At 41.7% G+C, this 27,387-nt stretch overlaps 1 protein-coding gene across 1 annotated transcript in view; it reads left to right on the plus strand.

Annotated features, from left to right (window-relative positions):
* The window catches only part of DOCK2 (dedicator of cytokinesis 2), a 525,760-nt gene that overhangs the window by 22,684 nt on the left and 475,689 nt on the right, over positions 1 to 27,387 (plus strand). Inside the window, exons 2-3 of the mRNA XM_030573060.1 lie at positions 16,379 to 16,462; positions 27,285 to 27,325. Coding sequence (XP_030428920.1) covers positions 16,379 to 16,462; positions 27,285 to 27,325 — 125 coding nt within the window. The remainder of the gene's footprint in view (positions 1 to 16,378; positions 16,463 to 27,284; positions 27,326 to 27,387) is intronic.

A 27,387-nucleotide genomic window follows, 5' to 3' on the forward strand; every position in this document is an offset into this window, starting at 1 on the left:
CTAGCTCAAGAAACCCAGTTTGTGCAGCACAGTGTTTCCACAGAGTATTTTCCCGTGTCCAGGTCCTTATTAACTAATTATGGAATAGATTGTTAAATAGACTGCAATAAACAAGGGGAATGGAATGTAGCTCTTGTGCTTCATGTGCTGGCTTTACATGACCACCAAGAATAAAAAGCAATCCAGAGTTATTTTGGCCATAAGTAATTATTGGACTTGTGTAGATTTGCATGGAGCAGTTCTGTTCAGTTAGAGGGTAGAATTTTTACATTCTCTTAAGAGTAGAACTGCATTTTAAGGAACTTGGATTGGGAGTATAGAAAATGGCAAAATGTACAGTTAATAATTTGTCAGGCTTAGATTAGACTTCCTAATGGTAGCCTATTAGGCCACTGAGAACCCTTTTAAATGCCAAACTATTGAGATGATTTCTAAAGGCAGCTTATTTTTCCAACACAACTGTTGAGTTTTGCAACACAGAACCAATATTTTTAGACCAATCAGTGTCTGAAGTTCTTGATTCAACATGTTGGCAAATACAACAGACTGGAGATGAGGTACTGAGCCAGAATCATTCCTGTTAATTCACTTTATTGCAATGAAAGAAAGTGGAAAGCTGGTTTAACACAGCTGTGCTTCAGAAGAAAAGTTTGAGAGAAACATTAGTACATCTTTTCTGTGTGGGGGAGGGCACAGGGAGGAGAGACAGTGAAGTGGAAGGTTGATGATTGATCTAGGTGACTAGACAGAGGGACAAGGCACTAGTAGATGAAATGGTATAAAGGGCTGGATTAGGCACTTGGAATGAAGGGAAAAAAACATGCAGAGGTAAAGATGCAGGTCTTGAGAAAAGGTTAGTAAATTAACTTTGTGCTTGAGGATTGTGACTGCAGCCTTTCCGTAGGTCAGCATTCCTGTCAAGATGCACTATTGGTTTGCAACCTGATTCTAGCCTGCCTTTAGTTCCCTTTAAAGTGAATGAAAGTTTAGGGCAATCAACACCATGCAGGACTGGGCCCTCAAGTTTTTCCTTAGAATTGGTTTCTATGGTGATCCTAGAGCTTGACCCTCACACTTATCCTTCTCTGCTTAGGGACAGGGCCTCTCAACTAAATTTAGCCAAGTGTTTGACCTTTGGATTCTGTTGTTTCAAATCATTCTTAATCCAGTGGGTTTCAAATCTTAAAAAATGAGTTTCCTGTCTGAATCCCCAAATGGCCTTTCTTCAAATTTTAGCAAGAAATCTCTGAGTAAATAGTGACTACATTTCCTGCACCCTGTGTCAGTGAGAACCAAGAGAATGGCTGTTGACAGATATAATGGTATTGCCACTGTGTGCACAAGAATATAGACAGAGCCTAGAGCATTAGTCTAATGTTTCTGGGTTTTTTTGTTTTTGTTTTTGTTTTGTTTTGTTTATTCATGAACTTATCCAGCAGTAACAGTTACCCAAATAAGACTGAAAATATAACAGGCTGTTCAGGGGGTTATTCAGTCTCCATGCCCAATGCAGTTTTTGGCTATTTGGTTAAGACATCCAAGAATGCCCACACCATATGCTGGAGTTGGATTTAGGAGGCCCTGGACAGTGACAGACGACATGCAGATCCTCCTTGTCATTAATGTATGGCCATTGACTGGGTAAAAAGTCACTCTTGCCTCAGGGCATCTCCCGTTGGTCACTTAAGATGCCACCTGAGGAGGTTTTCACAGGTCTCATCTCCATCTACTTGAAGTGGAATTCCCAATAGCATTGGGCTTGAAAAGTGGGTATTCCTGTCGTGTCACCAGTCAGATCTGATGGTGTGTTCTAGGCTTGACTAGAAGCTAATACTGGGTTTATGGTAAATGGGATGTAGTGCTTTAGCTCTCAGAATTTCCCAGATAGTTGATTGGCATGGCAATTGGAAGTTGCTAATCTTCTTCAAAAAGTCTGGGTGGGGCTGTAACAAGGTTATGTTAATCAAGTTAGTCTTGACCTTCCATAGGTGTTCATGGCAGGAACGGTTGGCTAACAGGTGACTTTTGTTGTTCCTAAACTCGCACACACAGTCAATTGAGCAGACTCTCTTTCTGGGATTGGAAAGGGCTTCACTTCAATGTCTCTCACAGATTAAAGCACCCATTTCCTTGATTGCTCTCACAAAGAAAGAGTGGTTAGGCTGCAGGGGACTTTTATACTGAGCCAAATCTGAGGAGCAGCGGAGATGAGAGGTTAGCTAACGATTTGTGGAGGGGCTTGGAAGACTACCTTTTGCATATGTCACTACATTGGGAAATGGGTGATAGCTGTACTCCCAGGTCAAAGAAGGACTTGTTGGTTAAGATGTGGCCTATGGGTAGACTATACTGACTGTCGATGTCTCATTCACCTAGAGCAGTGGTTCTCAACCCATGACCCAATCAGTACGCAGCTGTGCCCCATGTGACATCATTAGGGCCATAGAGATATACCTATCTATCTCATAGAGCTGGAAGGGATCCTGAAAGGTCATCGCATCCAGCCCCCTGCCTTCACTAACAGGACCAAGTACTGATTTTTGCCCCAGATCCCTAGGTGACCCCCTCAAGGATTGAACTCACAACCCTGGGTTTAGCAGGCCAATGCTCAAACCACTGAGCATGTGTGGCCCACACAGCAAGTTGCATATGCGGCCCACAATGGCAAATAGGTTGAGAACCACTGACCTAGAGTGTCCATGCCAATAATGCCAATACTAGTGCCTGATTAGGTCAATATTGGTTATTAGGAAGCAGATTCAAAATGACATATAACTTCCGACGGGACCCTGAACACATCACATTGGTTTTAAAATTTAATCTATTCTTTGGGTTCAGCGACTGAATAATACTTAGCATAATAGGGTCCCTGATTTGGGAGCTTATGTGCCACCACAATACAATTAATTAATAGACCGTTGATATTTTTAGTTAATTTGAAGAGTGGGAGCAGGGTGCATTAACAACTATCATGACGTCCTTCCACACTAAGGATACCTCTCTGGAGGAGGGAATCCCATTATTAGGAGGAGATCAGTAATAGTAATGAAGGATTCAATTGTTAGAAGTATAGATAGCTAGGTTTGTGATGACTGGGAGAACTGCATTGCCTGACAGGTGCAAAGATTGCAGATCTTATGTGCAGTGTAGGGAAGAGCCAGTGGTTGTGGTACGTGTAGATACCAGTGATATAGGGAAAGGTACGAAAGAAGTCCTGGGGACAAATTTAGGCTGCTAGGTAAGAGACTGAAGTCCAGGACCTCCATGGCAGCATTCTCTGAAATCTTACAATTCTATGTGCAGGGTCAGACAGACAGACAGAACTGTGGGGTCTCAATGGATGAGATGTGTAGGCAGAAGGGATTTAGGTTTATTAGGAACTGGTGCACCTTTTGGGGAAGGATGGGATCCACCTAAACCAAAATAGAACCAGATTGCTGGCATGTAAAGTGAAAAAGTTTAAAAACTCTTCAACAAACTAAGGGCTGTGGGAAAGCTGACAGCTGACATTCCTTGGAGGAGGAGCTATTGATCGTTATTCTCCATGTCCTAGTAAGGAGGAGAGGATAAAAGTTGATAAAGCACAGATAGGAATTGAAGACAGACAGTCAGTTGAAAAAGTCCCATTCAGTTACATCACATAATGGTAGACAGCTAAACAGTGACAAATTTTATAAGCGCTTGTATACTAATGCAAGAAGTTGAAATACTAAGATGGGTGAACTTGAGTGCCTGGTATTAAATGAGGATATTGATATAGTAGGCATCACAGAAACTTGGTGGAACAATGATAATCAATCGGACATGGTAACAGCAGGGTACAATATATGACAGAGTAGGTCATGCTGGTGGGAGAATGGGATTATATGTTCAAGAAACCAGTCCAATATAGTAAAGATCTTAAATGAATCAAACTGTACCATAGGTTCTCTGTGAATATAAATTCTTATTATTAAAGCACAGAGCATAGCAATAGAATATATTACCGACCACCTGATCAGTATGATGATGCTGATTGTGAAATGCTCTGGGAGACTAGAGAGGCTGTAAAAATAGTTGAAATTCCCCATTATTGAGTTTTCTATCCCTATATTGAGAGGGTACATATCCTCTCAGGAAGGATGCAGAGATAAAGTTTTTAGACAAAAATTACTGCTTGTTGGAGCAGCTAGTCCTGGAAATCACAAAGGGCGAGGCAATTCTTGATTTAGTCCGATTTAGTGCCTATAGCTGAACTGCTTGGTAACAGCAATCATAACAGAATTAAATCTAACATTCATGTGTATGTGGTAGTCATGGTGGTGAGGACATACCAATGGAGACCATCTCAGTAGCAATTAACTTCAGAAAGGGGATCTATGCAAAAATGTGAAAACTAGCTACATGGAAATTAAAAGGAATAGTCACAAAAGTGAAATGCCTGCAAGCTGCATGGAAAGTTTAAAAAAAACTCCACCATAATAGAAGCTCAAATGTATTCCCCAAATTAAAAAACCCAGAGAACCAAAAAAAGAACCACCTTGGCTAAACAAAGTAAAAGAAGCAGCTAGAGGCAAAAAGGCATCCCTTAAAAATTGGAAGTTAAATCCTATTGAGGAAAATAGGAGCATAAACTCTGGCAAATCAAGTGTACAAGTATAATTAGGGAGGCCAAAAAGGGATTTGAAGAGCAACTACGAAAAGACTCTATTTATATATATTTTTGCTGTTAGTTTTTAAGTATAGCAGAACCGGGAAGCGTGCCAAACCATCAGTGGGACCACAGGATGATGGAGGTGCTAAAGGAGCACTCAAGGAAGATGAGACCATTGCGGAGCAGCTAAATGGAATCTTTGCATTGGTATTCACTGCAGAGGATGTGAGGGAGATTCCTACCCTTCTGCCATTCTTTTTAGGTGACAAATCTGAGGAATGGTCCCAGAATGAGGTATCAATAGAGGCGGTTTTGAAACAAATTGATACATTAAACAGTAATAAGTCACTAGGAGCATATGCTAGTCAACTGACCCCAGGTCCACACTAGAGCGTTAAATTGATTTAAACAGTGTTAAATCGATTTAACGCTGTAACCGTCCACACTACAAGGCACTTAAAATCGATTTTAAGGGGTCTTAAAATCGATTTCTGTACTCCAGCTGAACGAAAGGAGTAACCCTAAAATCGATTTTGCAAAATCGATTTTGGGTTCGTGTGGACGGAAATTGAAGTTAATGGCCTTTGGGAGGTATCCCACAGTGCACCAGTGGCCGCTCTGGACAGGTAAAGGAACTCTACTGCACTGGCCAGGTACACAGGAAAAGCCCCGGGAACTTTTGAATTGCATTTCCTGTTTGGCCAGCGTGGAGCTCTCAGCAGCACAGGTAACAATGCGGTCTCCTGAGAATAGGAAAAGAGCTCCAGCGTGGAATGCACAGGAGTTATTGGATCTGATCGCTGTATGGGGAGAAGATTCTGTGCTATCAGAACTGCGTTCCAGTAGACAAAATGAGAAAACTTTTGAAAAGATTTCTAATGCCATGAGGCAGAGAGGCCATAGCAGGGACTCGGTGCAGTACAGAATTAAAGTGAAGGAGCTCTGACAAGCGTACCAGAAGACCAAAGCAGCAAATGGCAGATCCAGATCTGGTCCAAAAACATGCTGCTTCTACGTGGAGCTTCACGCAATTTTAGGTGGCTGTGCCATGACAAGCCCCCCCTTGTCTGTGGATTCAGAGGTGGGGGTAGTAATCTCAGCCACTGCTGATGATTCTGCGGACGGTGAAGATGTGGAGGAGGAAGAGGAGGATGAGATGGCAGAGACCACATAGCACTCCATTCTCCCCAACAGCCAGGAGCTTTTCCTCAGCCTGACAGAAGTACCCTCCCAGCCCTCTCAAGCCACTAGCACAGACAATGAAGCCATGGAAGCGACCTCTGGTGAGTGTACTTTTTTAAATAAAAAACATAGTTTAAAAGCAAGCGTTTTTTAATGATTGATTTGCCATGAGGGCTTGCATGCAGTAGCTGGCATTAAAGTTACTGGAAAAGTCTGTTAACATGTCTGGGGATGGAGCGGAAATCCTCCAGGGACATCTCTATGAAGCACTCCTGGAGGTACCCCAATAGCCTTTGCAGAAGGTTTCTGGGCAGGGCAGCCTTATTCCGTCCACCATGGTACGAAACTTTACCACGCCATTCCTGGAACACGTAATCGGGTATCATTGCATGACAAAGCCTAGCTGCGTATGGCCCCGGGGATTGCTGGCATTCAAGAAGCATAATTTCTTTTTCTCTGTCTGTTATCCTCAGGAGAGTGATATCGTTCATGGTCACCTGTTAAAAAGTAATGTACTTTATTAAGGGGACAGAGATGACCATTCCTTCGTTTCTGCTTTCCTGCTCCTTTAAAAAAAACCTTTCCTAGCAGTTAGCCATGGGGGGGAGGGTAAAAACCTGCACATTCCTACGGGGAGGTGTCTCTAATGGCACTGACCTTTTTAGCATTTGGGCAGCAGGAATTATCGCTGCTAATTGCCAAGGCATAGAGGGGGGAAGGGGGTGGTGGTAAAGTTTCAGTGACCTGCCATTACAGCAGACATGCAGAGTGGGGAAGGAAACCATTCACAATTTTCCTCTAATGCTTAACCTTTCTGATGGCATAAGAAAAGAAGCAAAAGATTTGCTTTTTAGCAGTTTGGCTGCCAAGCATGAATGTTACCTGTTAATAGCCAGGGGTACAGGGTAATAAAAGAGGTTGCACGGTTAACTGCCATTAGATGTAAGCCTTACCATGTCCGCCAGCAAGCTGATTTGTAATCCCCGGACCTGCGTCTGTGTTGATCTCTGACACCACAGCCGCAAGCACTAAATACTAAAAGAATCCAAAGGCGACCTTGTAGTGAAGTGACATGTGCTACGTACGGTGAATAGTGTAGTTCACTGTGAAAGAGTATAACCATTGTTCTGTGAAATGTATCTCTTATGATGCTTCTATCACTCTTTTCCCCCACTCATGCAGCTGCACATTTTTCAATCCCAGTCTCACGGATAGGTCAGATAGGAGAATAAGGAAGAAGAGGACACGGGAGGAGATGTTCACAGAAATAATGGCAGTAACCCGCAGTGAAAGAGCTCATCTGGGGGAGTGGAAAGACGTGGTCGCAAAGTACAGGGACGCTGCCAGTGAACGTGAGGACAGGAGGGACGCTCGAGATGAGATGTGGCGGCAGGAAGATCAGAGGTGTAGGTAGGAAGATAAGCGGTGGCGGGCTGCAACGCTGAAGCTGCTGCGCGATCAAACTGACATCCTCTGAAGTCTGGTGGAAGAGCTGCGGGGTCACAGAGTGCCACTCAAGCCCATGTTTAACCTCCCTCAGTACTCACCATGTCCCATATCTTCCACACCCAGACGTGTAAGAACGCGTGAGGGAAGGCTTTCTGCACCTGCCCACTCCACCCCTGTGGACAGTCCAACCAAAAGGCTGTCATTACATTGAAATGCCCTTAATGGCCTTTTTCTTCCCTCCTATACTCCTCCCAAACCAGTCCTGGGGTACCTTTTCATTTCTTTTACTCTTCTTATAAGGACATGCTATTCAAAGGCAGTGGGAGGGTGTGCTGGTTACAGGGAATGACTTTATTTCCATAAGCAAGCTGTTATGGAAGGGTGGAGGGTAGCTTGCTTGCAGCAGGAGTCAATACATGGGAGGGGGGAGGTTCATGAAGGGGAAAGAAACACAGCAGTCACACCGTACCCTGGCCCATGATACAACTTGTTTTCAAGGCTTCCTTAATTGCCTTTCTCTTCCCTCCATCCCTCCCATCCTCCTCCAAAACCCCTACTTAAGTATTTTTAATTACATGCTTTTTAAAGCAAGAGGGAGGGTGGGTTGCTTACAGGGACTGACTTTTAATAAAGAATACAAGGCTTTCTACAGATAGTAACTTTATTTCCATAAGCAAGCTGTTATGGAAGGGTGGAGGGTAGCTTGCTTGCAGCAGCAGGAGTCAATACATGGGGGCGGGAGGTTCATGAAGGGGAAAGAAACACAGCAGTCACACCGTACCCTGGCCCATGATGAAACTCATTTTCAAGGCTTCTCTGATGCGCACCGCTTCCTGGTGTGATCTTCTAATTGCCCTGGTGTCTGGCTGCGCGTAATCAGCGGCCAGGTGATTTGCCTCAGCCTCCCACCCCGCCATAAAGATCTCCCCCTTACTCTCACAGAGATTGTGGAGCACACAGCAAGCAGCAATAACAAAGGGGACATTGGTTTGGCTGAGGTCTGAGCGAGTAAGTAAGCTTCTCCAGCGCCCCTTCAGACAGCCAAATGCACATTCTACCACCATTCTGCATTTGCTCAGCCTGTAGTTAAACAACTCCTGACCACTGTCCAGGCTGCCTGTGTATGGCTTCATGAGCCATGGCATCAAGGGGTAGGCTGGGTCCCCCAGGATAACTACAGGCATTTCAACATCTCCAACTGTAATTTTCTGGTCTGGGAAGTAAGTCCCTTGCTGCAGCCATTTAAACAGAGTAGTGCTTCTGAAGACACAAGCGTCATGAACCCTTCCTGGCCATCCCACGTGGATGTTGGTGAAACGTCCCTTGTGATCCACCAGTGCTTGCAGCACCATTGAAAAGTACCCCTTGCGGTTTATGTACTGAGTGCCCTGGTGCTCCGGTGCCAAGATAGGGATATGGGTTCCATCTGTGGCCCCCCCACAGTTAGGGAATCCCATTGCAGCAAAGCCATCCACTATGACCTGCACGTTTCCCAGAGTCACAACCTTTTGTAGCAGCAGCTTAATGATTGCTTTGGCTACTTCCAGCACAGCAGCCCCCACAGTAGATTTGCCCACTCCAAATTGATTCCCGACTGACCGGTAGCTGTCTGGCGTTGCAAGCTTCCAGAGGGCTATTGCCACTCGCTTCTCCACTGTGAGGGCTGCTCTCATCCTGGTATTATGGCATTTCAGGACAGGGGAAAGCAAGTCACAAAGTTCAAAGAAAGTGCTCTTATGCATGCGAAAGTTCCGCAGCCACTGCGAATCGTCCCACACCTGCAAAACTATGCGGTCCCACCAGTCTGTGCTTGTTTCCCGGGTCCAAAATTGGCGAGCAATGGTTAGAACCTCCCCCATTACCATCAGGAGCTCCAAAGCGCGGGGGCCCGCAGTTTCGGAGAACTCAGTCTCCAGGTCCTCATCACTCTCGTCGCCGCACTGACGTTGCTGCAGCATCCTCTCCTGCATTTGCTGCTCATGGTTCAGCATAGACAGCACGAGAATGCGTGAACTGTTTACAATGTCCACGATCAAGGTACTGATCAGACCAGGGTCCATGCTTGCTGTAAAATGGCATTTGCTCACTTCACCCAGTAAAAAACGCGCGAAATGGCTGTCTGCTGCTTTCAGGAAGGGAGGGGGTGAGGCTGTACCCAGAACCACCCACGACAGTGATTTTTGCCCCATCAGGCACTGGGGTAGTAACCCATAATTCCAAGGGTCAGGGAACGCTGCAGGAACTATGGGATAGGTACCCACAGTGCAACGCTCCTGAAATCGATGGACGCCTGGGACCATGGACGCACACCACCGAAGTAATGTGCCCTAGTGTGGACACGTAAAATCGATTTTATAAACCCTGTTTTATAAAATCGATTTTACTAATATTGATTTTAGGCTGTAGTGTGGACGTACCCTGAGTTCCTTCAGAACTCTTGGGTGAAATTGCAGAACTACTTAGGGTTCTTCACCCAAGGCTCTTAAGCAAAGTATGCAGTCATGGAATAAGAGGGAAGGTCCTTTCATGGATCAGTAACTGGTTAAAGGACAGGAAACAAAGGGTAGGAATAAATAGTCAGTTTTCACAGTGGGAAGAGGTAAATAGCAGGGTTTCCCAGGAATCTGTATTGGTACCAATGCTGTTCAACATATTCATAATTGATCTGGAAAAGGGGGTAACCAGTGAAATGGCAGAATTTGCAGCTGATACAAAATTAGTCAAGATAAGTCTAAAGCAGACTGTGAAGAGTTACAAAGGGACATCACAAATGTGGGTGACAGGGCAAGAAATATCAGATGAAATTCCATGTTGATAAATGCAAATTAATGCATATTAGAAAACAATTCCAGCTATGCATACAAAATGATGGGGTCTAAATTAGATGTTTATCACTGAAAAAAGATCTTGGAGTTATCATGGGTAGTTCTCTGAAAGCATCGGTTCAATGTGCTATGGCAGTCAAAAAAGCTAACGGAATGTTAGGAAAGGGATAGATAATAAGACAGAAAATATCACAATTCCACTGTGTAAATCCATGGTATGCCCACACCTTGAATACCTCATGCAGATCTGGTCATCCCATCTCAAAAAATGATGCATTAGAATTGGAAAAGGTACAGAGAAGAGCAACAAAAAATATTAGAAGAATGGAACTGTTTCCATATAGGACAAAATTACAAAGATTGGGACTATTCAGCTTGGAAAAGAGACTAAAGAGGATGCGATAGACGTCTATAAAATAATGACTGGTGTGGAGAAAGTGGATAAGGAAGTCTATTCTTTCATGTAACACAAGAACCATGGTTCACTAATGAAATTAATAGGCAGCAAGTTTAAAACAAACATAAGGAAGTACTACTTCACAGAACACACAGCCAACCTGTGGAATTCATTGGCAGGGGATGTTGTGAAGGTCAAAACTCTGATGGCATTCAAAAAAGAATTAGATAAATTCATGAAGGATAGATCCCTCAATGGCTATAAGCCAAGATGATCAGGGATGCAGTCAGTGGCTTTGTTGGTATTTTTTCAAATATATGCGGTCTGCAGATAATTTATACTATGTAATAAGTTATATATTTATGTGTATTTGGGCTTTAAACAGCCCTATATTAAGAATACAAAGTCTTTATAAACTCATCCAACTAAGCAATCAAAATTCGACCAAGAAATCTGTTTTGGCTGTAAGTTTCCACTTACTCATTTAGAAAATGTTTAGCCTGCAAACTAAGCCACTTCCTTTGTCAGTTATTGTGCTTTTTCAACATATTAACTGGTGTTAAAGGAAGCAATTAACAGAAGGCAAAAATAGTTCACAACATGAATTGATGATTGTTAGTATCTATAATGTTTTGGCTTTCATTTAACACAAGGCAACCAGTAGTGGAGGAATGTATATTTCAAGTGAAAGGTGAAAGCTAACTTAATCTTGGCTAGGCCTCTGTATTTGTCACAGCTCACAGAAGTCACGGATTCTGTGACTTTCCGTGACCTTGGTGACTTCTGTGGGTGGGGGGAAGAGACGGTATAGTTGACCTCAGGGCCGCCCAAGCTGCTCAGCTGGCCCCAGGCACAGCCACATCGGCTGCTGCTGAAGCAGCTCTGCAGTCAGCCACTCCAGCAGCCCTGCAGCCAGCCACAATGAGTGCTGCTGAAGTGGCCCCAAGGGCCAGCTGCACTGGCCACTGCTCGACTGGTCCCCAGGGGCTAATGTGGCCGCTGGCCCCGCCCGCCCATCAGCAGCCCTTTAGAGCGACTTCTCCCCATAGAAGTGGTCCCTCCAGATGCCCCCCCCAGGAGAGGCCCCAGCGACTCCCCCAGCAGTGACCCCCTTAAGATTCAGTCAGGGGTATTTATAGTATAAGTCATGGACAGATCACAGCCCCTGAATTTTTACATATTGCCAGTGACCTGTCCATGACATATACTATAAATACCTGTGACTAAATCGTATCCTTAATCTTGGCCCATAGGGACACTGGGGGAGGGACCCTCAAATTCCATCAAGTGTGTGATTATTTTAAGTGTTATGATGTTTGAAATTTCTATTGAAAATCGCTCCTATTAGGAACATAACTTTAGTAATCCATTATTTAAAATTAAACCTTGGTTAGAATGAGACCAGTTCCCTGCCCTGAAGAGTTTATAGGAATTTGTGCCCAGTATTAAAAATTCTGTTTTCAGTGGTCCATCCGGAAGTGCACAGCTTCTGTCTTTAAGATAGTTTCCTTCCACTTTTGGACTGGGTGTGTTCTAAGCATATACTTTTTTTTTAACCTCTACTCTTGGCAGTAGAATATATTGTCAGCAGAGAGGCTTCCCATCACCATGGTAGTAGTTACAGAATGTTTTCTGTTGATTCACTTCCAAGCTGAACTCATAATTCTTTTATCTACATCTTAACTCTGCTCCTGCTGTCCACCTTCTATCTTCACTTCTCATGGCTTCATATGGTATACGCTGGATATGATGGATGAACAACACATCCCATACCATAGCAGGATCACTATCCTAGATATGTATAATCAACTTTCTGGGGCACATGTAGCAAGCAAAATTCAATAGGCTTTGGAATTGCTACATAACTGAGCTGACATGATAAATGGAACTGAATGTTGACAAACAGTAAAAGAAATTTCCCTTTGATCAGAAGAAATAACAAAGGGAGAGAATAATGGAAATTGAGACACAAGATTTATAAGGAAAGTAGAAGTGATGGAATGACAATTTCTAAGTATTTAGATAGAAGCAATTAATCTGAACAGTCAATGATGTTTTTCACTTGATGTAATATGCTATAATTTTCTTGTTTGACCCATACAATATGAAATTGATTGTTCTTTGTGTTGATATTGTAATACCTGAAAGGCACAGGGAAAGTGACTGAGATTTAAATCTGGGTAACAGTGAGTTATGAGGGCAACAAGAGGACCCTGATCTATGCAAATCTGTGAAATGTGTGTGTGACTGAAGTATATGAAGTCTTAAATTTCAAGTACTAGTTATTTCAAGTTCAACATGTACAATTTGAATTCTGATGGAACATGGCTATCATAAGAGATATGAAATATCTTTAGCAGCAGCTATATAAAAGCCTAATAAAAGGAAGGCAGGTTGGGTGAAAGTGATAATGAAATGGTAGAGTTTATGATTCTAAGGAATGGTAGGAGGGAGAATAGCAAAATAAAGACAATGGATTTCAAGAAGGCAAACTTTAGCAAACTCAGGAAGTTGATAGGTAAAATCCCATGGGAAGCAAGTCTAAGGGGAAAAACAATTGACAATTGGCAGTTTTTCAGAGACATTATTAAGGGCAAGAGCAAACTATCCCACTGCATAGGAGAGATAGGAAGAAGGGCAAGAGACCATCCTGGCTTAACCCGTAGATCGTCAATGATCTAAAAATAAAAAAAAGTCCTACAAAAAGTGGAAACTAGGCCAGTTACAAAGGATGAATATAAACAAATAACACAAGTATGTAGGGACAAAATTAGAAAGGCCAGGGCACAAAATGCAATCAAACTAGCTAGAGATATAAAGGATAACAAGAAAACATTCTGCAAATACAATAGAAGCAAGAGGAAGACCAAGGACAGAGTAGGCCTGTTACTTAATGAGGGGAGGGAAACAACAGAAAATGTGGAAATGGCAGAGGTGCTTAATGACTTCTTTGTTTTGGTTTTTGCCAAGAAGGTTGGTGGTGATTGGATGTCTAACATGGTGAATGCCAGTGAAAATGAGGTGGGATCAGAGGCTAAACTAGAGGAAAAACAAGTTAAAAATTACTTTAGACAAGTTAGATGTCTTCAGGTCGCCAGGGCCTGATGAAATGCATCCTAGAATACTCGAGGAGCTGACTGAGGAGATATCTGAGCCATTAGCGATTATCTCTGAAAAGTTATGGAAGTTGGGAGAGATTCCAGAACAGTGGAAGGGCATATATAGTACCCATCTATATAAAGGGAAATAAGAAGAACCTGGGGAACTGCAAACCAGTCAGCTTCACTTCTGTACCCAGAGAGATAATGGAACAAATAATTAAGCAATCAACTTTCAAACATATAGAAGATAATAAGGTGATAAGTAACAGTCAGCTTGGATTTGTCAAGAATAAATCTTGTCAAACCAACCTGAAAGCTTTCTTTGACAGGGTAAAAGCCTTGTGGATAGGGGGGAAGTGGTGGACTTGGTATACCTTGACTTTAGTAAAGCTTTTGATACTGTCTTTCACGACCTTCTCATAAACAAATTAGGGAAATGCAGCCTAGATGGAGCTACTGTAAGATGGGTGCTTAATTGGATGGAATGGGGTCCATAATGAATGAGATCACACAGTGATCAGTTCTGGGTCCGCTTCCATTCGATATCTTCATCAATGATTTAGATAATGATTTAGAGAGTACATTTATAAAGTTTAGTATCAGAGGGGTAGCCGTGTTAGTCTGGATCTGTAAAAAGCAACAGAGTCCTGTGGCACCTTATAGACTAACAGAAGTATTGGAGCGTAAGCTTTCGTAGGTGAATGCTCACTTCCTCTGAGCTTATGCTCCAATACTTCTGTTAGTCTATAAGGTGCCACATGACTGTTGCTTATAATGTTTACGGATGATACTAAGCTAGGAGGGGTTGCAAGTGCTTTGTAGAGCTGATGAGGCAAGGCCGCCCCCTCTCCCAGCCAACTGGAAAAAGCACTTGGAAGAAGCCTATATATGTTCTGTGCCTTCCATCAGGATGGAGGAGACAGGGGCAGGGGAAAGAACTATCTGTGGACCTCTCTCAGCCCAGGAAGGTAAGGGAAAGAACTACATGGAGAGCTGCAGGAAGGGTTCCTGAGGGAAGCTGCTGGAATTACTGAGCCCAGAAGGAGGTCTGTACAAGCCCTGAACCTGAGGGGAGAGACTACAGGCCAGGGAGACTTTGAGCTGGAGCTGGAAGAGACTTTATATCAAGTTTATTTGGATTTAAGAGAGTACAACCCCAACAGGGGAATTGTATCTTTACTTTTGCACTGTATGGAGTTCTTAAGGGGCCTTGAGAGAAGGAAACTTTTGGCAGGACACTGCAGTTGGCCAGCAGGTGGTGCTAAAGGGCAAGTACATCCTTTTATAGTAGGATGAACTTTGTTTACTTAAAGCTTAGAAATATAGCACAGACTTTTTGCTTACACAATATTGTATCACTTCAAACAAATCTTAAATAACATACTATTAAATACACAATACTATAAATCATTCTAGGAGAAAGTAGTAGGTCTTAAGCCATTTGGGGAAAGAAATTCAGTTTAGTTTTTAGGCCGGAAATATAGGGGAATACCATCTACAAATCTATGACACTGCAAATTTATGGGTTTGATGCGCTCTGGGTTTTTTTGGGGGAGTGAGGTGGGGCAAGGGGGATAGGGATGTTCTGGGAGGAGAAGAGAATGGAACTAAAAAAAAATGACCACTGAGTAATGTGTACTTCAGTGTAGATCAGAGATTCTGCAATAGATATCTGCATTGAAGTTTTGATACAACAAAGATTTTAGCCCTACAAACATTTAACATAAGATCTCTGTGGGATGTTTATTAATTAGCCACACTCTCGCTATGTAGCATGTGCCTCTATCATCCAGCCCCTAGGAGACTGCATAAACAAAAAGTCAAACACTTACCCTGCCAGCCCACATCCTGTAGGCCTCAAAGATAATGAACAACTGTTTGAAAAAAGCCTGTTACGATGTTCTTGAAACCTGTTCCACTTCTCATCTTCATTTCTATGCTTTGAAACCACATTTGAATTACTTGCGTTTGGTTAGCAAGATAGTTAGCATCTAGTATTTTTGTGGCAATTCAAATGTCCTAAAAACAGTACAATAGACTTTTTCCACTTTCTTTGTATTAACCATGATTTTGCTTTAAGATTGAAGTCTTTACCTTATGAAAGGTACATACATTTTTAGCTGGCTGAATAAATAAAATCATAGTCTGCAGGCATTTTTTTCTGTTGAACATGAACTTCAATTGTGCATATATAATAGCTATTTAGATTTATATGCATGCATAAGTGTTCAATGTGTGCATATATTTAGAGTGAATGTTTGGATCATAGTAGGGACCCTAATGCATGCACAAAATAAACTCTGGATAAAACCCTGACCTAAACCGCTCAATACATTGCATGTTTTGCTTTAACAACTATGTATAAGGGAAAAATACAAGCCCTGATTCAGCAAACACTAAAGCAAGTAATTAAAATTTAAGCATGTTCTTAAATGCTTGGCTGGATTTGGGCAGTGACCACCAAAGTATTTCCCACAACATTATCTTTAAATTCCTAGTGATGATGATCTTTTAAAAATGTATACACAATCCTCTTTTGACTACCAGAAATGCATGGCTTCTTTTTGCCTTTTTTCAGGTAGTGTTTAGTGTTTAGATTTAGATAAGAAAAGAAGAAACTTGTTTGCTGAAATCATTGCCCCATCATATAATTTATAATTTTGTCTTGTTCTCCCTAGTCTATTCATTGTGGAGTCAAAATCTTATCACCCATAGCTTACTTTTCTATTTAATTGAAAAGTATGACTTGCTCTACTTGAATCATTGAATACTTTGTCCTTTAACTTTGCAGCCATATACAATTTTAAAGGTGCAGGAGAATCACAGTTACCCCTGCAGATTGGTGATGTGGTCCATATATTGGAGTCCTGTGAAGGTAAGTCACTTGCATTCAAAATATAGTGTCTCTTTTTAATTGCTTGCTTTGAAAACTTACATTTATATCACATTTCCTCATGTGCTTTCCACCATCAACCAGCATTACATTAACATATTCCTGGGAAAACAGAGTTAATTATTTCATTAATGAATACTTTTTAAATCTCAGAAGTAAACTAAGCTGTTTCCTATCTGCTTATTTCAGTTGACCATTCAACTTGCAATAAAACATCAATCACTTTCATTGGACAGTCATCTTTATTTTATTGGTTTCAATAAATAGAATGTACTAATGCAAGTCACCTGAAACCTACCACATGATTATGAAGCCAGTTTATCACCTGTGTGTGTGGGAAAAGCCTGGTTAGCATGAAAGGATTTAGTGAATTTCAACTTCAGGTTTTTCATCTAATTAGTGGTAAAGGAAAGGGGGTATTCAACTTATTTTCCCTTCCCCTACTTCCCTTCAACCTGTGAGTATACTGATGAGAGCTACACGGATGTTAAGATGATCATAGACATTGTCTTACATCTAGATCTACCTGTTCTACCAAGAAGCACATAATGTACTACAAGTACAAAAACAACATTTAATATTGTAAGAGTTCCGAAACCAGGATAGTTCCTGCTGCACTTGGTTAGTCTAAATCTGCCTTCTTTGGATCGGAGTATATTCATCCTTGGGCATCTGTTGTCAGAAATGTTAAAGTGCATGTGGTTTTCATGCAAAACATTAAGGATGAAGGAATCCAGGTGGATAAAGAGTTGAGGTTGTTGTCAGCCCCTCTTAGGTGCACTATGCTTATCTGATGGAAGAATTGAGTTTTGAAGATAATACATGGGTTGTATGTGTGTGAGGTTTATTATGTTTTAAAACTCTCACTTAACACGAAGAACTTTTTAAATACGTAATATTTCACTCTTCTTGTATGTCAGAGTTGCCTTACAAGAAATACTTTTTAGGAATCAAAACATCTCACTCCTTTTCCCTCAAGTGTCAAAAAATGATTATTAAATAATGCTGGCCAAAATTTAAAACTAGCGGCACATCATTAACATTGAATGTGTTGCTCCAACTTATTGATGTATGTGGACCTACCTAACAAAGGGGTGGAAGTAAGACAGAACTAAGATGGGAAGATGCAAAAAGGAATAAAATAAGACTGGAACTTGCAGCAAACTTGTGGTGCTAAATGCATTGCTTATGCTAGAGATAGATAAGGTTCCTGTTCAGGCCATGCTGGAGTCAAACCAGATATTTTTGTTTTGACCCACACATTCACAGCCTTCCTGAGTTATGCTCCGTAAAACTGTCAAAGCCAGATGTCATATTTTTCACTATGCAAACTGAGAGTTACTTGGTTTGGCTCTGAAGCTAAACAAATCCAACTCACTTTAGCTTAAAGCTTAGTCCAGACTAAGGTGTATTTATCTTATAAAACATTTTGATGAATGTGGTCTGAGTGGAAATTTGGTGAGAATCCCAAGGACTGCAAAGTTGTTTTAATATGAATATCTTGCATGACTGTACCCTATTAGATATTTAAAACCTTTTAATACCTTTGGCTTCTATTGGGTAAAATAAATATTAACTCTAAAAAAAGAAAAAAAGTTTCCTGATATTTTAGACTGGATATGCTCTGCCCTAGAGTCCTCTGAGAGAAGGGGCTCTATCTGGTTACTTTGTACCACTTAGGCTGCCTCTACACTGCATGCTTCTTTTGGTGGCTTGTTAAGTATGCACTCAAGCAGCTTCACTAGTACTCATTTAAAGTAGCAGTGTAGATGGTGAGGCATGAGTTAGGCAAGTAGAGTACAGATATGCTACAAGGGTGTGGGTATGTAACTGAGTCAATACTCCAAACAGCTCTCAACTTTCCCAATTACTGCAACTTCCATCTACACTGCTATTTTTAGCTGTGTAATGTCCTGTGGCTGGAGCTTTTCCCTGCCTGCCATGAGGGTGGAGAGGAGGAGTGTAGCTGTACTGGTGGAGAAGATCAGGTGTCTCCCAAAACTCTCAGGAGAGAAGCGAGTGGCCATTTGCAGTGGTTCTCCTTCGAATGTATGCATACATTCCATTGCAGGTGTGTGTGTGCCCAATGCACCTGAGTTGAAGATTTTTGCCAGTAGTACCACTAGGTGGCATATGTACCCCAGTTCTCCTTGTCTGCCATCTCCTCTCAGTGAAAGTTGGAGTTCTCTGTGGCTGTTTGCTTTGGTTAGCCAGTGTATTCTGAAAATCTTTGTATATACAGAACAAAAAAGCAGAGGGACTTCTGTCTAGAAGTTCACCTGATGAAAGAGGAATGTGTCCTGCGTTGAAACCAGATCCCAAACATGAGGTGATGGATTCTAAATCCATGAGGAACGTTCCTCCAGCCACCAGCAACTCAAAGCACAAGCCAGGTGAAAAACAATGCTTTTCATCTTCACCATTGCCTCCTTGAAGCTTTCTGATGACAAGTGCTCAAAATCTCAATCTTCTCAGAAGAAACCTTCCAGTAAGTCCTCCAATACTGGTTTGAGGTATCATAAACGTAAGTACTCACCAGCTCTGTCAGAGGATGCATCATGGACTCTGGCTCTTTCAGGGCCAGCAAGTCTGGTGCCTTTAGTTAATCAGTCAGTCTATAAACCTGAAGACCAACCCAGTGATGGCAGTGCTTTCCTGTCCACAACCACTGGGTCACATGGCCTTGTGCACATATGTAACTCAGCATACCAGGCTTAACCTTCACTGTTAACAGGCTTTGCTCCATTTTGTTTTTTCATTTGACCAGACAACCTTTGGTCATGCTCATTTGTGTACCTGAATGAGTGTTTCAGTCTCTGAACTGGTGGCTGGACACTTGTAATATGTGCAAAGGGGTCCCATTTCTATCTCCAGAACCAAGTAGAACTCTGGTTACAGATGCATCTACCAAAGGCTGAGGGTCTGCCTCAATTGACTTCATGCACAAGCTCTGATCACCCAGGAGGTCTCTCTGCATATAGACAAGTTCCATGCTATCCTTTGGGCCTGTGAAACATTTATGTCTTTCATCAGGAACTAGTTGGTGCAAGTCCTTGCAGACAACAACACTGCCATGTTTTATCTCCACAGCTGTGGGGGAGGGTGTGGATATGTGCAAGAATGACTCATCTATATCAGGAGGCTATCCACTTGTGGAACCTCTGCATAAGAACCAAAGTTTCCTCAAGATAGTTCCATCTTCTGGGAGTGAGGAATGCCACTGCAGATTCCCTTGGCTGGGATTTTTGCAGACCAGCACAAATGGTCAATCAGAAAGGACATCATCCTCCAGATCTTCCATCAGTCAGGATACCTGGAAATAGACTTGTTCACTACCAACTTGAACAACAAATTCAAACTTTTGCTCCAGCCTGAGTTGCAGTCTGTGTTCCTTAACAGATGTATTTCTTCTCCCATTGACCAGTCATTTACTATATGCATTTCCTCCAGTCCCTCTCATCCCAAGGGTACTCAGGAGGCTGAAAACAGACAAAACAACATTTATCTTAGTGGTATTTGTCTGGCCAAGATAGTTCATAGGCCTACATCAGCTTTCAATCAGGCTTCCTAACTTCACTTTGAGTCAGGGATCTGCTATCTCAGAACCAGGGCTGATCTCCACACTGCAGCCTCCAATCTCTCCACCTCGCTGCATGGATAAGCTCTGGTTAAATGCTTGTGAAAAACTGAGCTCCAGAGATGTCCAAAATGTCTTTGTGAGCAGCAGGAAGGATTCTGCTAGAGCCACATCCACAGTTAAATTGAAGTGTGTATCCATCTGAACAATCTCAGCATTTATCACCCCCAGCGACAGGATACTACTCATATACTGGATTACTTATTGCATTTGAAGCCATCTGGCCTTTCAGGTTTTAGAGTTCACCTGGCTTCCATATCTGCAGTCCATCTGCCAGTTAGAGGGGTTTTCTGTTTTCTCTCATCCTCCGGTATCCAGATTTCTGAAAAACTAGTCCATGTTTTTTATCTAGTATCTGACCAGGTACCATCATGGGATCTTAATCTAGTCTTTAAAGGCCAATGGACTCTTTAAAACCCCTAGTGACCTCACCATTGTATTTCTGGAGGCAATAACTTCTGCAGGAAGAGTGTCTCAGCTACAAGTCTTGCTAACTAACTGTCCTTAATTTTTTTTCCCTATGAATGAGGACAAGGTTCCTTTCAGATGACACCCTAAGTTCATTGAAAATGTAGTGTCATCTTTTCATCAGAACCAATCTATTCATCTTCCAGTGTTTTTCCCAAAACCTCATTTTTCCAAATGAAGAAAAACTTCATACCTCGGATGTTCACAAAACTTTGCTGTTCCACCTTGATTGCACTGTTGTTCAGTGTGATCCCAGGCTCTTTATAGCCCATGCAGAGAGAGTCGAAGGACCAATAAGTGATAGCTCAACATATCTCACTGGATCTCTGACAGTATCAAACTTGATTACAGTCTTGCAAAAATCTCTCCACCACCAAAAAACCCCCCAAACAAACAAACCCAACTCATGCCCCCAGGTCTCATTCCACTTCCTCTGTATTGTTGAACAATGTTCTGATAACAGATATCTGTAAAGCACCAACGTGGTCATTTGTACATAACTTAGGCTTCTCGAACAGCTGAGCTTCATCAGGTCAGCACTGCAGTCTTGGTTCAGATAATTCAAAATCCTACTATCTGTAAGGAAACTGCTACAGAGTCACCAGCAGCAGAATGCATATGTGCACTATCCCTTGAAGGCGAGAAATGGGTTACTTACCTACAGTAACTGTTCTCAGATGTGTTGTGTGCTCATGCATTCCATAACCCTCCCACCTGTCCCGCTACTTTTGAACAATAACCTCACTGGAGGGAGATGGAACTGAAGAGGTGGACATGCCCGTTTTATGACTTAAGCTCAATGTATGAGGAGAGTGAGGGTGCACATGCCACCTAATGGTACTACTGGCAAGAGTCTGACTTAAGTGCTTTGGGGACACACAACTGCAGTGAAATTATACATGTGCACAATACACCATTAAGAACAACAGTTACTGTAGGTGTTTTTTCTCCCCTCATTTCTTCATCATGCAGCTAGTAAGAGACCGGCTCCCACCCAAAACCACAGCTGTGGTGGTTACACTTGCATATACACTGTGAAGAAAGAGAAGTATTAGATAGGTGTTTTATAGTGCAAAGATTTGATAAACAAAACTGCTCCACAGCATCTCGTGACAATGAATTACAACATGGCTTGTGTAAAAGTGATCTCTTTGTGGCTCTACTACTCAGTTCCCAATCTATCCTGATTATAGCAGGTAACACTGGGTCTAGTCCTGCTTTCATTGAAACTAGTTGGAGTTGTAAATACACAAGGTCCACAGGACCAAGCTACTAATGCATCTATAATGACAGGTTTCTACCCCTTTTCCTAAAGCTGGCCTTAAATAGGAACTGTAAACATTGCTACTGTAGTTCAGTGGTTTTTAATTTTTTTCTTTTCCTTGTTTAAAATGCCATCTTAGGACACAGAAAATACAACTGAGAGGTGAAGGCTTTATTGTTCTGCACATTTGTTTGGCTGCTGTTCAGTTATGTAAGTTATTACCAAATGCCATAAATGTGAACACTGTTTCACAAACCCATGAAGCACAAGGTTGCAGCCTCTACAGGCTGGAGTATAATGCAGACAAAACAGAAATGAAATATGCTGAGGAATGAAAATGACATCAGACAGTGCTGGAGAGGAGCTCAATCTTGGAAAGCTAAAATAAACAGATGGATTTTAAGGAGGAATTTGAAGGAAATTGGTGGGGCCACAGGGGAAGATTAAGGTATCTTGAAGTATGGCATGAAAACAAGGGGGAGGCAAAGGGAGTGCATGATGACCAGCTAGAACACAAATATTTTCACTAGTAGAATGGAGGATGGCTCTTTAAAAAAGCACAGAAGTGCTGATCCACAACCCCGCTAGAACCTGCAAAGTTTAACTATAGAGCTGGTGGGAAATTGGAGAGAGTGTGAACCTGATAGTTGTTGTACTAACCTGGGATGTGTGAGACCCGGGTTCAAGTCCCTGGTGCAAGTCTGGCAGGGTAGGAACTACAGCCTGCATCACCCACATCCCAGCTGAGTGCCCTAAACTCTGTCAATCCTGGGGCTGGCGGTCTCTATTTTGCAAAAAAAATTCCAGGGTCTCAGTTTTCTCCTCGTGCAGAATAGGAAGCTTCTTGCAATTAAATTTTTTCTCAGGATAGGACAAACATTTTCTGCACAGCTCTACTTGATTCTCTTTTCCCTGCCTGCTTAATTTGAACCAGACACTGTAACTGTGGATGGTAGTTAAAGGGATTTCTATGTTTGTTTTTTCTTGTTTGAAATGAAAAACCCAAACACATTCCAAAAATGTTGTAACAAACCAATTTGACATCCCCTTCCACCACCCCAATACACTTTTTTCAGTTGAAACGATTTGCTGTATTAGGCCCAAATGAACAAATAGTTTTGGTGTACCAAAAATATGTATTTTGCAGGAAATTTACTAATTGACAAAATAACATGAGCTCTAATGGTAGATCCACAAGCTGCTCCAGTCTATGCCTCCCTAAATGCCTCCTTGGAATGGACATATATGAAGCTATCCAAGCCAAACTCATTCCAGTGGGCTGAGCTGAACTCTTCTCTGGTTGTACAGGGCAACAGGGTCTTGGGGAATGATGTTGGTGTATGCATTACCAGTGTTTGGTATGTCTTGATTTGAGGGAAGGAACATCATTCCTTCCCATCTAAAAAAGAGATCTCATGGCTCTAAAATGGAGTTGAGCAAGGGCTGGAGTTGAGCAAGGGCCCATTGGGCAAGAAATGCATTCCTCAGAAGTGACTGGGGAGTGACAGGTTTGCCAAAGCCAGTGGACATTCCCCCAAAGCAAGCTCCTTTTAATTTTACAGCAGTCAATTGATGTCCTACTCAAGGAGGCCACCTGGGCTTTAAATTCTACTATGTAAAACAAAATTTTCAAAAAGTGCTGTCAGAATTAGGACCCTGACCTGGCTGGACTTCTGGGTTAAGATGGGAGATCTTTTCTTTTGTTGCCGTTTCACCCAGAACTGCTCCTGGAGGAAGTAGCCAGCCCTTCTTACCTTGCCAAGATGTGCTTCTGCCCACTCCCAGCCCTTCTAGCTGCTGAAGAACAGCTTTGCATTGTTTCCACTAGCCACTGATCCTGGATGGTCTCTCTAGGCAGACTTTGGAGGTCTAAACTTGCTTCTCTTTTTCCCCAAAAGGGCATCAAAGTACTGGGGCATCAAATGTCTGGTAGGCCCTGTCTCCAGGGAAGTTGAGGTAGCCTTCTAAACATCAGTGAGAATCGGGCCTCCTGCAAGAGATGCTTCCCTCAGCCTCCTCTCATTAGTTAAGACTAGAATGAACCCTTTCCACAAATTGTGTTTTGTGTGTGTGTGTGGGGGGGGGGGGGTTTGAAAAATCTTCAGACACATCTGTTTTCTTACCCCCCCATGTCCTTTCAATTAACTCTCTACAGAGAGGTAGAAGGTTCCTTTTGGCTGTGCCAACCTCTTTTAATATTGTGGTGACTGAGAGATGATAAGGAATTAATTTACTTGAGGTTTCCCCTCCGCCTTTCCTGGCTTCTATTTGAGTGTACGGCAAGGCTTTTTTAAAAAAAATGCAAACATGTATCTCTTTTACAGTGACTTGCCTCATGAATAGTTTAGTCTAGGGTTTGTTAATATTCTGTCTTGTGTTCTGTCTGCTGTACAAAGCCCGTTAACAGAACCCGGAAAGCAGTGCAATGCTATTATGCTGAACAACAAAATAAAACAAAATTTCACAAGGGTTATTGTTAGCTGTCTGAATAAAATTTAAAATACTCAGCCCTTGACTTGCTGTGAAATTTGTGGTCTTCTCAAAACAGTTGCACAATGAGGGAAGTGGAATGTTTCGTATTGTGTAAGTGAGGAAGCTTGTCTCATTCCAAATATTTTGAAAGGTATGTCCTACAGCAAATTGTAGCTGATAAGCATAAAAAAAGAGTGTGTGCATGTGGGTGTGTGAACAGACATATCGCATATACAAAAAAACTCATGTAGAACCTGCATACGATGGTGCACAGTCATGTTGACTGTGTGCATCAGTGATCAATGATGCATGAAATGGGGTTTTTGTGCACACTGTTGTAAACGGGCATGTAGATTATGTACAACTACTTTACTCAGTTTTAGATTTAGGGTGGGATATTCATAACTGCTCAGTGTGGGTCTAATTCTGTTTCTGTTGCACTCCATGGTAAAATGCTCATTGTGTACTATCAGACCAGAGTTACATTGGCACTGAGCACTTATGAAAATCCTTCACTTGAACCTTTGTTTTAGAGACTGCAACTAAATTGAGCATTAGAATATTGCTGCTTCAATTTTTTTTTTTATTTAGTTACAAGAATAGGAGTGCTGCTGTTCACAACAAGGGTGCTTTATATGGAGATTGGCAAACCTTTCTGAAGTGGAGCACGGGTTCTGGTGTCTTCGGTGCTGGAAGCCAATAACACCCTTTTGTGATCCCTACTTGTTATGTTCACAGGGTTGTAGGTTAATACATCTTAATGCAATTCAAAACAAGAAATGAAGTACTTGTGGGGAATTTCCATAGTGAGACCAATTTCTATTTCATCTTAAGAAAAAGAGGGCCAGGGTAATCATTTTGGCTTCATATCCTGGCTATTCACAGCTCTGTGAAATAGTTAACACATCCTGCCTATTCACAGCTCTGTGAAATAGTTAACACAGACAATTAGTAACCAACTGTGTCCTGCTGTCTGATGTACATAATAACCAGACAGAATCCCATGCAAATTAGAGGGGCTCCATATGAGCATAGGGACCTGTTTGTGTCAATCAGATAGCAGGATTGGGGCATATTTCAAAGTTCAGTGGGCCCAGTTTATCTGCCAGCTATACCATGACTTGTAGTATGCTTTTTGTTGAGGGTGCTGGCATAGATCTCTTTTGTTTGTTGTATCTGTTTCAAATTGTATTACAGCATAACATTTAAGTTTCAAACTACTTGCAAAGTCCTATCCCAACTTTATTTTGATATAAATGGGGCAAGCCCTTTTTTATTACAAGTGCAAGATGAAATTCTGCTTTTTTTGATGAAAAGAGAATGAGTCTCATGCAGACGAATTGAGTAAAGCCTCCATGATGGCCCTGCATTTCTCAAAGTCCTCTCTTTAGCTCTATATATTTGATGCTTCCTCTCAACTAGCGGGCCTCGGAAGACTTTTTTAAGCAATGAGTGCACAGCAGACTTGCTTTTTGTACTTTGTTGAGAGTGACTGAATGTTTGAGAGCTATGTGATTAATAGTGGGTTTAGAATGCGAAGATGTTACTATGCCTTGTATTGCCTCAGTACCTATCTCTATTGATTTCTGCTGCATTGCTCTTGTAGTACATTCTATCATCCTGGTTTGCTTATTTCGTTCAGCTGCATATCAGAAGTCTTCAGGGTTAGTTCTTCTTACAATAACTATAATTTTTTGATGTTTAGCAATGGGTGGGGCATACTTGTTTCTGTCAGTATCCAGTAACCAGAAATTCATAGGTCACATCTTCGTCTGAGTAATGACAGAGGTGAAGCAAATCAAGTCTTGGAAATTGTGTTGACCTAGATTGCCTGGTTTACTGGGAACGTATTAAACTAGACCCACAAGTCTGAAAACTTAATGGGTTGCTTTAAAACTAATTTGTTAAATGAGAGCAGAACGTCTCTATGTACATAATGCAAGCTACTTTGAGTAAATGCAGATTAAAATTGTTACAAATAGCATTACTATAGGCATCAATAAATGTAAAAGTTTAATAGCGCAAAAATGGGTGAAGAAGGGATTAACAAGAAGAAAGAGAGCAGAGAACAGAACAGAAACCAGCAATGAAGAGAACAATGCCTGTAGAAAGTAAGCTTAAGGAGAAGTAGGGAGAAGGCATTAAAAACATTCAGGCATTCACAAAAAATGGTATGAAGGAGGAAATATCTGACTAGTGTTGCAGACAAAATAAACCCAGCTCGAGAAGCAGACTTGGAATGGAAGTAGAAGTGAATGCATGTTGGTTTGACTCCTTTTGATTTAATTTTACTAGCTTGTGTTTGATATATTTAGCACTTCATAGCTTTGTGTTGAGTTCAGAGTTGTTTTTTTCTATTATATATGCCTACATGTAAAGCCACTCCTGAGAAAAGAACAGCTTTTGTTCTTCTTGCTCAAAAGAAGCTAAAACTTCCTACAACTTTTTTTGGGTGTTGTCTTTTGCAGATTTTTTTTCTTGGGTCATAATTTTCAGTGCTTACATGAAGGGATCATGGGTGGAAATGGTATAATAAATGAAAGAGTAAGATACCACAAAGGGATCAGATTTGAAAGTTTTATGTTTAATTTCTACATATGGGGTAAATGGGCCTTGATATGCTACACTTGGTTATTTGCACTCTTTGAAAGGGTTGGGAGTACAGGATATGTCCTATCCTGTAAACACAGGGTGAACAAATATTGATCCAAATTCATACAAAGGGAGTTACTCTACTGGGTGCTTTCTGCCCCACACTTTTGTTTGGTCTAAACACAAGAAATGGAGGGCCTTACATTTTCAGATGTACTATATTTAATCATCGAACATGCTTTGCTGTTACTTTCTGCGCTTTATTATTTTACATGCAATGATGATGATAAACACATCATATGAATTTATTTTTGTGCAATTTATGCAATTATTCCATTGTACTGAGTTCTGTTCTCTTCTTGATTTTTCAGATTGGTACAAGGGATACATAGCAAGACACAAAGGGTTCGAGGTAAGGTTGTACTTTACATTCTTGAAAAAATTTATGCTAAAATAAACAATTTCACTTCTTGG

This window comes from Gopherus evgoodei, chromosome 8, assembly GCF_007399415.2.
Source record: "Gopherus evgoodei ecotype Sinaloan lineage chromosome 8, rGopEvg1_v1.p, whole genome shotgun sequence".
In the NCBI taxonomy this organism is placed as follows: Eukaryota; Metazoa; Chordata; order Testudines; family Testudinidae; genus Gopherus; species Gopherus evgoodei.